This window comes from Amyelois transitella, chromosome 16 (assembly GCF_032362555.1).
Source record: "Amyelois transitella isolate CPQ chromosome 16, ilAmyTran1.1, whole genome shotgun sequence".
NCBI lineage: Eukaryota > Metazoa > Arthropoda > Insecta > Lepidoptera > Pyralidae > Amyelois > Amyelois transitella.
The window spans coordinates 2,365,869-2,383,761 of record NC_083519.1 but is presented as its reverse complement, the minus strand read 5'-3'; the positions used below and the strand labels follow the sequence as shown (position 1 = coordinate 2,383,761).

Below are 17,893 nucleotides of genomic sequence, written 5' to 3'. Positions count from 1 at the left end.
ACTTACTATAAAACATGATTCTCGATGATGTATGTATGTTTTTTTGCTTGTATGACAAAAACGGGTGTGTCATTACCAGGATCCGTTGTAAATAAAATTGGAAAAGTGCGATTTGAACAATAACATAGTGTTCTGTAGTTCTTTTGAATTTATTATTTTTGGGTCATAATCGCATAGAATAGAATAGAATGACGTCACATCACTTAAATATAATTATAACTACTACCGCTTCCAAAGCGCATGTGTAGAAGAAGGGGCGGAATAAACTACACTTCAGCATTTTCACCGGACGACAATTTACAAATATAGATCTCTTAAAAAAATTAAAAAGATATGAATGAAAGAATATGTAAAAAAAGTTTTTATTCTTGAAAAAATATCATATAAAAGAAAAGCAATAACATTGTCATGTAGACAATGTTATTGTTTTTCTTATAGTGTATTTAATTTTTTTTTTTAAACTGGACACCTCTTTGTCCCTTTTCAATGTAAAGAAAGAATGTAGATTTATCGTTATATTGTAAGCAATTTTCAATAGTCTTACTTCAAGTGCATATTTTTACATAAGGTACATACATACATACATACAGAACTAGCAGTCTTGAAAAGATATTTACATTAGTTGACTAAACTATTTAATCGTCAAATTTTTTCTTGTGCTCTAATCATCTGAGAGGAAATACAGTTTCTTATTTAAAATCGCGTACATATCTTACATTGAAAGACCTACTCAGTCTCTTTATAAGATTCTTCTTCCTCTTCTTTCTCTTCCTTGCGCGCGATCAGAGTTACGTTCTAACATTTCTGGAGAGGAACCCGTGGTAATAATCATGGCTTTAGATGTATGGATTCATGATGGAATTGAAATTGAAATAGCGATAGATTGCTAATCGCCTAGAAGAGGAATCCCAAGTAAAGTTATTCCTTAGTCGCCTTTTACGATGTCCATGGGATAGACATGGAGGTGAACCCGCGGTGCGGTTTTTGACCATAATAGGTACCTAAATTCGACTGGTAATAGCGACACGAACTGACTCCGTGAAATATTATGGATTCCTATTAAACAAGGGAATCCTAAAAAGTCAAGTGTTCAAGTCACGAACTTTCTTAAGTATACAAAAACCGGTCGAGTGATAACCATCTTACTTGAAAAGGTTGAATGTCTTGCCACTTCTTCATAATGTATTCTTCTCAAATTCATTTATGGAGAGGTACGATTTTGGGATCATCTGTCTGGGAGACGTATCTGGAAGACATATCGATACATCTCTATCCCTTACGAGGTTGACAAAGCCAATTGAACAGTTGCAAAGTACACATTTAAATAAAAGTTATACTGAAAATTGTGATAGGCCAGCACATAAATTTTCTCTTGATTTTAATTTACAATCTGCACGAGAACAGAACCATACATACATACATACATAGGTACAGACAGAGCAGTCTTGATAAGACTGAATGGCCACGTTCAGCTGTTTGGCTTCGTGTTAGAATATTGTTTCAAATAGTGACAGGTTACTAGCCCATCGCTAAAAGAAGAACCCATAGTTTTATAAGCCTATCCCTTAGTCGCCTCTTAGGTATGACATTAATGGGAAAAAGATGGGGTGGTCCTATTCTTTTTTCTATAAGTGCCGGGAACCACACGAAATATAAGCATTTGACACATACATATTATGTGTGCGTCCATCCTGCGGGCGTCCTCTAGTAATATAATTAACGCCTTTGTTTGTCACATCTTTATTGAATAGAAAATTACAATGAAATCACTTGCAATGGCAGACTTATCCCATGAAGGTATCCATCTCTTCCAATCAACCGGCAACAAAGGATCTAGATAATAAAGTAAAAAAGGGGCAAGTCGCTGTGTATTATGACCTTTACTATTTGTTTTGATGAGTTCAGTGTGTACTTAACAATGATGCTCTAATCAATTTGCTAGATTTTTCCATAATATACAATTGTATTATCGATCATACTAGTATGATTCGATTTTTTTAAAGACATCCATGGGATAAATATGGAGAGGTTCTATTCTAAAGTGACGCACAAATTGACAAGAACAATCATTCTTTAACCTTAGATTTTAAATAATAAGTTATAAACCTGTTTCCTCGGCGTCAAGAGAACATAATTTTGTCGTGTCTTCCTTAAAGCACGATTATTAACATATTTTATTGTATTTATTGTAAACTACAACATAAACACACCCATTTTCTGACATTAAATAGAAACAAGTTTGTTAGAAAAATATGATAACACTGACATTTAAGCGGTTACTGGTAATGACTTTGAACGTTGCTTAATTTCAAATCATCGATTTCATCACTTATAATAAAATTTTGATGCTTTCTTTAAAATCTTGAAAACACGCCCTAACTTTAAGAATCATCTTAAAATAATTTACAATTGAAATTAACGAGATCGAATTTGGTACATTTTTAGAGAAGTTTTCTGTAGGAAGTATAGTTGCAAAAGTTAATTATTCACTACAGAAGACAGAGGGAGAAAAGAGGAGAGAAATAATCAACCATGGCAACCGTTTCTATGGCGTAAACAAAGAAGGTTGCCTACATTCTCTGTGTCTTTTGGCCGAAAAGGAAAAAAAACAAAGACGTTAGAAATAAACCGTTAATTCCCAGGAACATAAGAGTTGAGCAGGCAGCCGCAGTGTATCACAACTTTTCACACACATGGAAGCAAATAATAACACTTTTACTCGCAAACTTTTATTTTTGACCAGACTCCCCTTCCCATACAATATCTTCAATCCAGTCTATAAAACTGGACACCCTCGTGTAAATACCGGGTAAGTTAGGGTGAGCGCATCCTACTCCGAAGGATATGATGCCGAAGACGTAGTGCATTTGGCCTTGGCTGGTTGAGCGTTGAGGAATCTTCACTTGGAGAGGCCCTCCGGAGTCACCCTGAAAAGAAATGATTCCTTTTTTTAATTAGAAGTCATTAATTTTTATGATCATGTACCTATACAAATTCTCCAGAGACAAATTGATGTCAGCTGGATATCGGCCGGTTCTTTTGTTTAAATTCCGTATTAGGCTTCTGTAAATGGTTAAAAGCTGTGGTCTAACTTTAAAGGTTTTGTCTGAGAATCTAATAGAGATTAGTCTATATTGCGAGGAAAATCTTCGCTTAATCCTTTCCTTTGGGACATTTTACTATCATAAATCTGTCTTAGGTTGTGGTCTAATTTTATAGAATTCTATCTACCTATGTATCTATTATTTATGTTTTTAGAAATTTGAGGAATATAGCTAGTCACAAAATACTTATGTCCGTTTATTATGCCTTGGCTCAATCCCTTATTGAATATTGTGTAGGTGTGTATGGTGGTGCATGTAAGACTACATTACTACAACTTGAGATAGCGCAGAGAGTCATGCTTTTTTTGCCATATCAAACCCCAACAACACAGGCTTTTAGCCTAGCTTAGGCACCAGTCTCCCGATATGTATATGTGAATATCTTATAAGTGAAACCTTGTTTTTTGTATGGGAGAAAATAAAGATTATTTATTTATTATTATTATGTCTTATATCTTCTACATAACAAAAAATAATTACCTGACAGGCATCAACACCTCCTTTTAATTTCCCAGCACATATCTGATGGTCTTGGAGTCCACACCAATTTCTATTGCATGAGGTCTTGAGTAAATCATCACATGTTTGGGAATCGATGATATCGACAGTTGCCGCTTGAAGTTCTGGTGAGATTTTCAGGGAGCCTGCAAAATATACGTATGTCTTGTCCCATTACATATTATACCATGGTGTAGACAGAGCCAACAGTCTAAAAGAGAACTGTTATGCCACGTTCAGCTGGATGGCTTAAAGAAGGAATTGAGATTAAGACAGTGCGATAGATATGTAGGTGCAATGTTGTCAAAATTGCCATTTGAAAAAAAAGATGTGAAAGATGGACTAATCTAATACTCCTCTTTATAAGTGAAGTAAGTTTGAATTTTTTTTTTTTTTTTTTGTGATTTCTGGCACTTTTTTAGGATACAACCACTCCATAGCTTTCCCATGGATCGTAAAAGGCAACTAAGGTATAGGCTTATAAACTTGGGATTCCTCTTGTAGGAGATGGGCTAGCAACTTATTATTATTTGAATTTCAATCCGACCATAAAGCCACACAGCTGAATATGGCCTTTCAGTCTTTTCAAGACTGTAGACTCTGTCTACTTCGCAAGGAATATAGACATGACTATATGTATGTATGTATTCTGTCAAAAAGAAAAAAGAATAAAGTCAAAAGAATTTAAGGAAAGACAAGGCTGATCAAAGAGAAACCTGTTATGAGTTTGACGTAATTTGCGAGTTCTTAATATATTAAATCAAATGATTAATTTATAATGTCCTTAATTCAAAACACTTGTTTTCGAAGATGTTCCTTAGCTACATTTAATGAGAAAAGGGGATAATGATTTTCTTCCCCTTAGAAAATGTGTGTCAAACCAAATGGTTTAATTTGTACGGAAATCGATCTTCGCATGAAAAGGTTTAGCTTTCAAAAGGTTTTGGGGCCTTTATTTTGTGTGGCAATAAATTTGCTGAGTATCTTAATTTTGTCAGAATATACATTAGGATAGATCAATTATATTATCTATCGTTTTGTTTTGCCATAAGGATAATTACATTTACGTACAAAAAAATAAAAACAAAACGCTGTTAGTTATTTCACACTACAGGCATATCATACAGTGATACTGTTTGCTTTGCTTCGAGAAACTGTAGTTCAGGTCGATTTTAAGCATTGTAGGAATATATTTTTTTAAAAGATCATCAAAATCATAGTTTTTTGGATACTATAAAATGGTTTGTTTGTTTGGTTTTTATGTTTGTAAACTCTTTATTGTACATAAAAATATTGTTAGCAGATATATTTTTCGTAGCCTATATAAGGGCTTGCCAACAGGGTTCGCCCTCTTTTGCCGCGCGACCGTCAAGCCGTCAACACGTCATCTTGGTGATATTTTTCCGTTTTATACCTATTCTATGCTTTCGCTCTTGTTCTTGTGATTTATAATTTAATTAAATTAAATAAATTCAATTGTTATTATTAAATAGTCTCGAAATATATTTTTTTTTAATTAAAATATCCCTTCTGTGCTAAAATCAGAAGTGGGATAGGCCTTTAGCCCACAGCTGTCTATTTTAGCTAACAAGAACGAAAGCATAATTTTTACAGTTTTGTATCTTTTTACTGTGTGTATTTTGTGTTCAGTGATTTTATTTGTCAGTTGTGTTAAACCGTAATAATTATGGCCGGCTCCAAACGTAAACATTCAAAAAGTAGGTCGCGTAGACATAAGTCACGTTCTAAAAGTAGGTCACGTTCGTTGCGCCGGAGGCTTTCACGTAGTCCTCCTCGAAATGTACCTTTGCCGGAGACGAGCAGTAGTGATGGTTTAAATGCAATACAACAAAGTTTAAATGTTATTATGTCACGGTTGGATGCGTTGGAAAATAATAATCCGTCTCGTACTACCCTCGCTTGTAAAGAAAATGTCGTAAATTCTAACGAATCCGAATCACGTGGCAATAGCTATGACCGTGTTAACTTGCGCAGTGCCCCCGTAGATACACAACGACACTCTTCCCTGGTTGACTGTGACGACAATACGTCACATGTCGACAGCACTCTGTCGACGGCGCAAGCGCTGGTTGACGCCATCAAAACATTGGCCCCCCCACGTACACATTATTACGTATCGAATTTTGATCCTGCTATACATGATATAGAGTCTTGGTTTGAAGAGGTGGATCGGGCTAAACTCGCTAACAATTGGGATGATCGTGAATGCTTATCGCGCGTGGCCGGTTGTTTAAAAGGCGATGCAAAAGCCTGGTTAAACGAGTGGGGTTCAAATGACCGGTCCTGGTCCAATTTCAAGCTAGATTTTCGATCTCTGTGTCCAAATAAATTAGACTACGCTAATATTTTATTTGACATAATGAATACTACATCGGATAAGTATAGTACGTATGCCGAATATGCGCGTTGCACTTTGCTTAGATTAAGAATAGTAAAAGGTTTAAGTGAAGAATTAATTACACAAATAACCATTCGAGGTATAACTGATGCACAAGTGCGCGCTGCAGCGGCTAACGCCAATCCGAGTCCAGAAAATTTGGTCTCGTTTTTATCTATTTACGTGAAACCTGGCCGCGGTAAACCAGATACTAAGCCTCAATTTAATAGAAAACGTGAATATTCTGACAATCCAAACAATAAATTCTCAACCTTCCAATGTAGTTTATGTGGCCAGGCGGGACATAAAAGTTATCGGTGTTATAAGAAACCGCGTCAATTTGATAATGATTCACCTACATCTACCGCCATTTCGTGTACATTTTGTAAAAAGCCCGGTCATACTCAAGATAAGTGTTTTGCTAAAGAAAGATCAGAGTCATGCAATTAACGAAATGTCAATCTCTGTTCAGAGTTATCTCAAAGTTCGTTGGAAACAAATAAAATGCAAGATGTACCTAGTTTCGGCAGTGTAAGGTATTCCTATAGATGTACTTATCGACAGCGGAACTATGAACGTATCTGTTACCATATCGCAAGTACTAAAATATTTTTCGTGCGCCTTAAAACCAACCAAGTGTATACTAAAAGGTATTAGCAACCAAGAAATACCTGCAACTGCGTATGTTACTTTAACTACCGAATTTGATGAGATCTCTATAGAAGCTGATCTCGTGGTGGTTCCGTCGACGTGTATGAATACCACTATTATTATCGGACGGATGTTTTGAACAGAGATGGAATAACATTACGATCTCGGAATAGACAATATTTGACTCGAACCCATTCATCCATGAGAAGATACGTGGCCGCGGTTAGTGAGACACCTCAAGTAAATACACCCCTTCAAGGTAATGTTCGCGATTATCTAATGGAGGTAATTAAAACATATTCAAACTTTTTATTACTGGTACAGCTACTACAACTGTAACTACAGGTAAGTTACACATTAACCTTACCAGTAATACCCCGGATTTGCTTAGCGATGTTTTGAAAACTCACACGGAAGCAGGTTTTTGTTAAACTTAAAAAGTATTTCTCCTTGACAACTGAAGTTGAGTACTTGGGTTGTGAATCAGTCGAGGTCAGGTTAGACCGAGCCCTAATAAAGTCAAAGCTTTAATAGATTCGCCAACTCCAGAAATTGTGAAGCAAGTCAGGCAATAACTAACTAATAACTATCCTACCAAAACGACACTAATCAGGTGAGCTCAGTCAGGAGTTTAATTTAAATGGGGTGCTGAACAAGAAGTGGTTCGTAAGGAACTTGTCGCTATTCTCACATAATCTTAAACCTGCTGAGCATAGAAGTGAACTACAGGAAGAACCTGTGGTCAGAAATGGTATGGAAGTTACAACTCATTCTCAATATTACAAAACATAAAACTAGGCAAACTTCCGCGCTTAATTAACTTTTAGGCATAGAGGCTGTTACTCCTGTCATAAGGTCATTATCATATGACGTCGTGCACAATGACTCTAATAAAAATAGAGGAGCGCGTCGTGAACTAAGTAGGTCTCAGGCTAATGATTTACTTCAATCACATCGTGCCTGACAGGATTCCTATGTCAACCGTCAAAGAGAGGCGCCAAAACAATACAAACGCTCACCGCGTTATCTTGTAATTTTTATTAAGTTCTCAGTCAACAGGCAAAATGGACTCTGGAATGCGTGGTCCTTATAAAGTGACACGTGTTCTACCTGGTGGAAGGTACGAGCTGCGACTCTGTCTGGGTCGTATGGAAAGCCACCCAAGCTGCCGCAGAGTATATGGTGCCATGGCGAGGCGAGTGGTGCCCCGAATCTTGTGCTGCCTTCTTTGACAATGAGTTCAACAGAATATACCTGTTTCCTACAAAGCAATCATAGCCGTTTTTGTCATATTAGGTTCTTTTGGGGTCCCTTTAACTTACTCCCTTTAAATTCTTGCAAGTCATGACATTTTTCCCTTTCAGTTTTTGACAAATTTACTGACAAACACACTGACTGATGAATTGTAGAAGTATGATGAATAACGTTATGATTGTGGGAATAAAGCAGGTAGTAAGGGAGCCTTAACGGACAGACGTAGAGTTACGTGGTCCTGGACAGACGTAGAGTTACGTGGTCCTTTCTTCTCCCTGTGGACAGACGTAGAGTTACGTGGTCCTCTCTTCTCTATATGGACAGACGTAGAGTTACGTGGTCCTCTCTTCTCTATATGGACAGACGTAGAGTTACGTGGTCCTGGACAGACGTAGAGTTACGTGGTCCTTTGACATTGACAGACGTAGAGCTACGTGGTCAAATGTTATTTTCCCTTTGGCTTACAGACATAGTGCTATGTGGTCTGCCAAAGTATCAGTTATGTAGACAGACGTAGTGCTACGAGGTCTACATAACTAAAACTAACTGGTCGTGTGAACAGACGTAGAGCTACGTGGTTCACAGGGCTAATATATTTTCCTAGCTATTGTGGTACTGCCTACTAAACGATTCGGCGACTATGTGATCAGACGTAGAGCTACGTGGATCACGAGACCGCTTGTTTTTATAGTTCGTGCAGTGCTACAATACTACAATTTATTTCATTGTTACTATGCTTATATGTATAGTTGCCTTGAATGTTACAGAGTTTCTAAATCCTGTTCGTTACTTTCAGATAATGATATTGATGACGACAGGATTGATCCACCAGCAGGAACCTCACGTGATGACTTGGGTCCCCAAGGTATCCAAGCACAAGAGGTCGAGGACGACCTACGTCAGGAGAGGCCGTGTTAGCAGATATATTTTTCGTAGCCTATATAAGGGCTTGCCAACAGGGTTCGCCCTCTTTTGCCGCGCGACCGTCAAGCCGTCAACACGTCATCTTGGTGATATTTTTCCGTTTTATACCTATTCTATGCTTTCGCTCTTGTTCTTGTGATTTATAATTTAATTAAATTAAATAAATTCAATTGTTATTATTAAATAGTCTCGAAATATATTTTTTTTTAATTAAAATATCCCTTCTGTGCTAAAAATATATATAACAAATTACAAAACAGTCATTAGATTTAGAAGAATATGTACAATGGCGGACTATAACAACCAAAATGTAAAGGAAAATCCATAATTAAAAGGCAGCGCACACAAAATGGGTTTGGTATTTTCAAGGCCAGGACTAAAATGCATTCTTTGAGCTAGCGTTTACCACCTGATACCTCATCATACTCCCATCAGGTATATAGGAATCAAAGGCACACTAATACATACATACATAAAATTACGCCTCTTACCCGGAGGGGTAGGCAGAGACTACCACTTTCCCCTTACGAAGATCTCTGCACACTTCCTTCGCTTCATCCACATTCATAACTCTCTTCATGCAAGCTCGGCGGTTTCGGGTACTCTTGACCTGACCCTTTACCAGGGCGTCCTTAATTTGATCAAGATACCTTCGTCTAGGTCTTCCCAATCCGACCTTTTACTTTCACGAACACTAATAATAATAAAAATAATACCTGTTTCCACCACACCCCACCCAGTTAATGTAGCTCCATTTCCAAATTCACTGCTAGAATAACTCTTCCAGATGCAAGCAGGTTGGATTAACCTGGAAAATGTCACTTTCATCTCCAATTCCATCAATGCTATGTCAAAGTATTTCTTCGGAGCCAAATATCTGGGATGCACAATGATTCTGGATATGTTTACATCTGTCGGTGGTAAAAAATTGTAAGTCTGAAAAAATTTAATAGCAATTATGATTCTATAGCGCCGCCATTTTGCTTTAATTGAAAGAAATATTTTTTCAGTCACTTATTTACTATCAGATAAATGTCTTAAACCAGGATAAGTCCTGTTTTTCTAAGGTGTTTAAAATATGTAAAACTATGTAATCAAGTTGTTCCTACCCGACATTAACTTACTTTAGAAAATCAACTACTTAACCTTTATCGAAATCTATGAATAAAGAAGTACTTACATACATACATAAAATCACGCCTCTTTCCCGGAGGGGTAAGCAGAGACTACCTCTTTCCACTTGCCACGATCTCTGCATACTTCCTTCGCTTCATCCACATTCATAAATATAAAGTTACTCAACTCTTTCCTTTTCTTTTTCAACAGAAGTACTTACAACATCAATAATATTTTTATCACCAAGCCTCACTATCTTCGGCACTGGATCAGCAATGGTACTATCTCTGGCCGATGCCCTTGCGCAGTGGGCGGCAGTCAACACGAATTTCTCGCTTATAAGAGAGCTGCCACATTTGAACACCCATGTCCCTACTGATGCTTTCCAGCCTATAGCGCCCTGGGGAAAAGATGTTGAGTAACATACAAATATATATGGTCACGTCAATATCTTTTGTGGGGTAGACAAAGCCAACAGTCTTGAAAAGACTTGAGAAAAGAAAAGAGTTGAGTAACTTGATATTTTAACACACAACTTTCCCGGAGTGATATGCAGGAGTTATCTGTTTTATCACGATCCTTAAATAACTTGGTTCGATTCAATAAAAAGGGACTGCACCATCTCTCGTCTCCATAATCCCCATCGTCGTAAAGGGCTACTAAGGCATAGCCTTACAAACATGGTCTTCTTCATTTAGGCGATGGGCTAGCAACCTGTCACTATTTGAATCTCAATTCTACCAAAAAGCCAAACAGCTGAACATGGCCGATCAGTCTCTTCAACGCTGTTGGCTCTGTCTACCCCGCAAGGGATATATACGTGTATATTACCATGTGAGGGTAATCGCCGGGCCCAGTAGCGTGCCCCCCTATAGCAGCATACTGATTATACTTCTTAGCATTATAATCGACACCTGAAAATGTCAAATGTTTCACTCTAATAACAAAAAAAATGTTATAACTAATTTATTACATACATACATACATATATATGGTCACGTCTATATCCCTTGCGGGGTAGACAGAGCCAACAGTCTTGAAATGAATGAATGGCCACGTTTAGCTATTTAGCTAAACAAATTTATTATCCAGCAGATATTAAACAAAGGGCGGAATTACAGTTATTTTGATGTTAGTTTTACTGTTGTTTTCGATCTATCTTAAAGTAGCTTCGCCCGCGCGTTCTTAGCGCCACCTACAAAAGAATACATACATATGGTCACGTCTATATCCCTTGTGGGGTAGACAGAGCCAACAGTCTTGAAAAGACTGATAGGCCACGCGCAACTATTTGGTTCAATGATAGAATTATGATTCAAATAGAGACAGGTTGCTAGCCCATCGCTTAAAAAAAGGATCCCAAGTTTGTAAGCCTATCCCTTAGTCGCCTTTTACGACATCCATAGGAAAGAGATGAGTGGTCCTATTCTCTTTTGTACTGGTGTCGGGAACCACACGGCACTACAAAAAAATTCTTTCACAAATTTCATGGGGATCTTTAGTATTTATCTGGACGAAAAGATCCCTAAGACCTTCACTAGAATCTTAATTTTGTATACCTACGCAATACAAAATTTCAAGAAGATTGATTCTATAGATGTTACGCGAAGAGAACACAAACAAACTTACTTTCACATTATAAAATTTTTGTAGCATATTATTTTTAGGCTTACAAACTTGAGATTCTTTTTTTAGGCGATGGGCTAGCAACCTGTCACTATTTGAATCTCAATTCTATCGTCAAGCCAAAAAGCTGGACGTGGCCTATCACTGTTTTCAAGACTGTTGGCTCTGTCTACCCCGCAAGGGATATAGACGTGATAATATGTATGTATATTATTTAAGTTGGAATTAACTTACATTTTAATAAACGCCTGTCCAATTCCAACCTCACGTTCAGTTCCCACATGTAATCGTAGCATTCTGAAATGAAACGTTTCGGTTCAATTTTATTGTGGTTAGATAGTTATTATTGTTGGTGAAGGCGACTAAGGGATAGGCTTATAAACTTGGGATTTTTCTTTTAGACGACGGACTAGCAACTATTTACTAATTTAAGTCTATACCTATGAACTTACATATCTGCGCTAAATATTGTTATAGATGCGCCGTGTGGTTTCCGGCACTAATAGAAAAAATAATAGTACCACTCTATCTCTTTCCCATGTTGTAAAAGGCGACTAAGGGATAGGCTTATAAACTTGGGATTCATCTTTTAGGCGACGTGCTAGCAACCTGTCACTATTTGAAACGCAATTCAATCATTTCACCATACAGCTGAATGTGGCGTCTTCAAGACTGTTAACTCTGTCTACCCCGCAATATAAATCGGCTTATTGTGATTTCTCTGGAAAGGAAAAGCTTACTTGCTTCGCTAATTCTCCGGCCGGGTGTATTAAAATTGGGCTTGGTTTCGTTGTAAGCCAAGCAGAAATATGGTGTAGGTTTCCTTGTGGTGGTAGTGGGTTCTTTTGTTACAATCGTGGTTCGTGTTGGTGGTACTTCGAGGTTTGCACTTTTGTTTTGTTGATTGTTATTCTGTAAGATAAAAATGATAAAAACATACATATAATTACGTTTACATCGCTCGCGGGGTAGACAGAGCCAATAATCTCGAAAAGACCGATGGCTTAGTGTTAGAATTGAGATTCAAATAGAGAAATGTTGCGAATATTCTTTACCAATATCCCTTCTAATATAATAAATGTGGAAATAACTCTGTATGCTTGTATGTGACGCTTCTACGACTAAACCACTGAACCGATTTTAATGAAATTGTTACAGAGATAGAGTTGTATTGGCTTTTATTGTGGAAAAAGAAACCACGCGCACGAAGACGCGGGCAAAATCGAGTATTAAAAATAATGAGTAGAAATCAGCTAAAATAGAAATGAAATGACAACTGGCTACGTTTTTGTGCAAAGTTCAAATTCAAATTTCAAATTCAAATTCAAATTTTTATAAAATGATTATGAATAAAATGATTTATAGAAAAAATATAAAACTTACGAGTAAATTATTGGTGTCGGGTGCTGATTTGTTTGGTATGTCAATATCGACATAACCCCAATCCCATCTTTGGTCTTCAGCCTGCTACAAAATAAAATATATTATGTTTAAAGTAAATTTTTATTTGTCACGGAAATTTTTTCACCATGTTTGAACGATGAAACTGAGTTGGTTCCATAAATCTAAGATGTTAAATCTAAGAATAACTTGACTTCAAGAATTTGACATATTATGTTGTTTACTTACTCGTTTTGTAATGCCATTACATTGGGACAGTCTATCTGAAATAAGAAAATATTTATTTGTATATTTACGATATTCCTAAAGTTGAGCTGAGTTGTGATAGTTCGATATCAGCTGTACCAGATTCTAAAATAATTTTATACCCTATATGTTGTCCAGGCATAAGAGCTATACAACAAAAAAAGTTTCATTCAAATCCGTTCAGTAGTTCCGGAGATTAGCGTGTACGATCGCGTTCATATCTGCAGTCATAGTTTTAAAATTCTTACGGGTTAAAATAGCGTGCACTGTGGTTCCACTAGATACACACACACATGCATATTTAAAAAGAATAAATATTCCTTCAAATGAATACGGCCTTTAATACCAATGATTACTAAGTAAAACAGTTTATTATTCTATGACATATAACATTACAAAACAGAAAGAGAGGGTAATCAACGATGTCCGAACTGGGCCCGATAATTGTCGATCGAGATATCGTCGTCTCTCATTATTTGCATAAGATTTGCCTATAGAGGGAAGCCTGCGACTGCCAGACTTATGTCATTTCAATAAAGTTGAAAGTTTGTCTGCACACGACCCTAACATAGGTAGTGGTTCCTTTGAAAGTTATTGGGTAGCAATTTTATTACTTCGTTTGTGCAAGTGAGATCTAAGATATACTAGATAATCTCGCTTGCTCACACTCGCTTGTTCTAGTTACTAGCGGATTCCGAAGTTATTCAAGGAATTTCTGTCTATTAAAAAAAATATATATTGTTACTGACAATTTTTAATGTTTCAAGGTGCCATTTGAACTAAGTAACTGACTGGCTAACTAACTGACTGATATCTAAGAATTACGATACCCGTGTCTTCAAACACGGAAATCAGCAAGAAATATTAAACAAGAGGGAGCAAAATAAAACACTCAATAATTAAAATTAGTAAATTTTATTGAAACAGTTCATCTATAGTTTTGTTTACATATTGATGATTATATAAAGGTATACATACAGCATATTACACTAATTTACCTATCTCCTGTTATTAAGGTTACAGCTTAATTATTCGTTTTCATAAAGAAAAGATATTGAAGCTGTCCTTAAAATACTATCTAAGTAGTAGTTTTAATATAAACTGGCAGAACCTTTCACGCACTATATGGACTCGATACACAGGGTAGTTGTCTTGCACAAATAATATTGCATATCATCAATCGGATAAATACACCGCACAGTTGGTAACATGGTTTCTTCCAGCACTTGCACATAATGAGCAGCTGTAGCGCATCCTGCTATCCACATCTGTTCTCCAGGTCCAGCAGCACTCATCCAGCCCCACATATTTACAGATATGCGTCCAGACTCCATATTTGGCACAATATTTTTTTCTTCATACCGAGTTGCATTTCTTCGCCATAAGTGAAGCCTACCGTGTTGTGATGACGTAAACGAACTTTTTGTCCGTAAATATCGCCGTGTTCCAGTCAAAATCCAAATACTGCCGAGCAAATTCTAAATGTTTTTGCTTATTTATTTCGGATAAATACGGCTTTCTTGCTGGCTGTCTGTGGAATAGTCCCTCACGGTGCAAACTCGACGAACAGTAACCACTGATGTGTCGAACTGTTCCGCAAATGTTCTGGTCGGTATGAAGCCATTATTTTCGTACTGTTCCACCATGGATCTCCGCTGTGTGGCGTGTCGCTGTGTTGATTTATTAGCGGACGACGGTCGCTGAGCGGTCGACTTTTTACACTACCCTCTTCTTGATGGCGCGTTACCCAACGCTTAACCGCTTGTTGTTTATTGTGTTATTTGTGTGAATGTGTGAGTGACAGCGGTGACTGCAAGCTATAAAGTTTTGCGAACTATGACTGCAATTATGAACGCGACCGTACATACAAACAGACAGACTCTTTTTTCAAATTCATGTTCGGTTACTATTTCTTCATCGTTATAAATTATTTTTTTTTAAAATACACTCAATGTAGAGACAAATATTTTTTACTGTTTTATTATATGTATTTGATATACATATATATATAATTGATATATGTATTGAGATATGTATTTTCAAGACTGTTGGCTCTGCCTACCCCGCAAGGGATATAGACGTGATTATATGTATGTATGTACAAAAACCTATAAACAGATGAAACTCACCCACATAAACAAATAATATAATCAACAAACGATACATTCTAACACTTCCACTAATCACCCAAACTTGATTCGGTAATCACGATTATAATATCTGGCACTAGGTAATGGAAGATCGACTGATCTTACCAATTTACAAGCAATATTTGAATCGAAATATGACACGTCCGCTAGTTATATGAATCCAAATGGAATAAGGTGAAATCCCTGAGTGAAAACCTGTTTTTAATATAACAGTGTTAATTAAGTATATGTTATTAGCAGTGCATTTTTCTGATTTCAATATCATTCCGGGGCTTGAATATTGGTGATGTATTTGTCTGGAATTCAGCTGCTGTAGGAGTTTTGAATTTTGAAAGGCCCATATCATAACATAAGTCTCAAATCGCGTCACGTGTTGATTGATTTTCTTCTGTGTTGGATTAATTGGCAGATTCTTCTTTATTTCAGTCAGCTCATCATTAAAGATCGCATTGAGCTGCCCTTGAAAGAAGAATTCTAAATCTTTTTTTTGAGTTTTATAATTATACAAGCTGTGCCCGCGACTTCGTCTGCGTGAAATAGTTGATGTGTGATATTATAGTATAGCCAAAAGCCTTCCTCGATAAATGGTCTATTCAACACAAAAATAATTTTTAATTTGAACCAGTAGTTCCTGAGATTAGCGCGTTCAAACAAACAAACTCTTCAGCTTTATAATATTAGTAAAGATATGTATAAATTATTTTTAACGACAACTTCTATAAGGTCCAAAATTATGAGTAATACCTACTTAATCTAAAGTATTGAATATTTATTTAAATACTTTTTTTATTTTTAATGAAATACATGACCGAACACTGCGGGTCGCTTGCAATGGCCTTCAGGATGCTGTTGCTACTCCTGCGCACTTTTAGTAGTAGATTTTTATCGCCAGCGGACGTTGCAGCTTACTGTATGTGCCTCAGTGAACATAGCAAATGCACTGCAGAGGCGGGAAAAAGCAACAGCGCTTTAAAGGCGTTGTTATATAGACGGCCTCTGTGGCGCAGCGGTAGTACGCTTGTCTGTGACACCGGAGGTCCCGGGTACGAATCCCGGCCAGGGCATGATGAGAACTTTTTCTGATTGGCCTGGGTTTTGAATGTTTATCTATATAAGTATTTTTGATAAAATAAGCCTAACTCAATTCGTGTAATTTGTCCCGTATATATATATATATATATATATATATATACAATATTTTAATCTATATTATCTATGAATGTAACATTGTTCCTGTATTGAGTAACTGACTGATTGACTAGATATTTGTTTGTCCCTTACTTGGCCTAGGGGTGATTCCCTAAGATACAATAAGGTTTCATGAAATTTCCGCGGGAACTCACGTGATTTTAATTTTAGAAATAACTGTACAAAACTTAGCTTAGCTCCTACAATAATTAAATACCTTTATCAACGATACAGCTGAAGACTGAACTATGAATCAAAGAGATACCATCAAAGCCTTATAACACACGAAGCAGTGACACTTACATCCAGTATATCTTGAACTACCTTCTACACTAATTTTCAGCAAAACACGACCAAGGTTTAAATAAGCCAGATGCCTTCTTACATTGGTTGATCTGAAATAGGTGGTGTGTCGATTAATTCTTAATGGAGCGGAACGGAAAGATTAAAATTGCTTCAGGCGGTTTTGGTAACAGTATTTCTTCCATATTATCTAATTGAGATAACCATTTCTTTGGAAGAATAATTGCAGTGCCGTGCCGTGTGCTTCCCGGGTGCCGTGTGGTTCCCGGCACCCATAGAAAACAGAATAGGATCACACAATCTCTTTCCCTTTGATGGCGTAAAAGGCGACTAAGGGTTAGGCTTACAAACTTGGGATTCTTTTTTAGGCGATGGGCTAGCAACCTGTCACTTTTTGAATCTCAATTCTATCATTAAGCCAAATAGATGAACATGGCCTGTTAGTATATTCAAGACTTTTGGCTCTGTCTTACAAGAGATATAGGCTTGACCATTACGTAGTATGTACGTATCTATCATGGACTTCTTTAAAAAAAGAAAAATAAATGAAATGACATGAACTGGTTACAAATATACAGATACTAGTCGCTATCGTGTTTTTTTTTTTAATTTTATACCTATTTAAAAATAAAATCATTTCTTAAAGGCTGTCTAATCGTAACTTACTCTTTACCGTGATCCCTTATTCATGCATACATACCATCACGCCTGTTTCCCGTTGGGGTAGGCAGAGACTGTGAATTTCTTGCTTCCTACATACTTATTACTCTTTTCATGCATATTCGACGATTACGGGTACTCCTTACATCTCCCTTATTAATGATATTCGAAACTTGTAATTTATTGATTATATACCTTAATTACTTTTAAATCACGCAATAAAATACAGTAAACCACATTATTAGCTGTCACTTCACATTATCGCACGTCAATTATTCGACTAATAACCATTACAAGTGTCTTAATCCAACGACAATTTAATTAAGATATCGTACATAATGGGCGAACAGAGTAAGTTGAACACCTTAAAAATT

At 36.7% G+C, this 17,893-nt stretch overlaps 1 protein-coding gene across 1 annotated transcript; it reads right to left on the bottom strand.

Moving 5' to 3' along the window:
- Positions 1-2,636: 2,636 nt before the first annotated feature.
- LOC106143278 (serine protease snake) lies at positions 2,637-15,519 on the bottom strand. The gene is made up of 10 exons (XM_013345325.2): positions 15,348-15,519; positions 13,201-13,235; positions 12,955-13,038; positions 12,312-12,483; positions 11,806-11,868; positions 10,777-10,859; positions 10,166-10,345; positions 9,546-9,765; positions 3,585-3,748; positions 2,637-2,927 (listed from the first exon to the last, which is right to left on the bottom strand). The coding sequence occupies exons 1-10, from the start codon at positions 15,382-15,384 to the stop codon at positions 2,730-2,732; spliced, it is 1,236 nt and encodes a 411-aa protein (XP_013200779.2). The 5' UTR covers positions 15,385-15,519; the 3' UTR covers positions 2,637-2,729.
- Between the last annotated feature and the right edge of the window lie 2,374 nt (positions 15,520-17,893).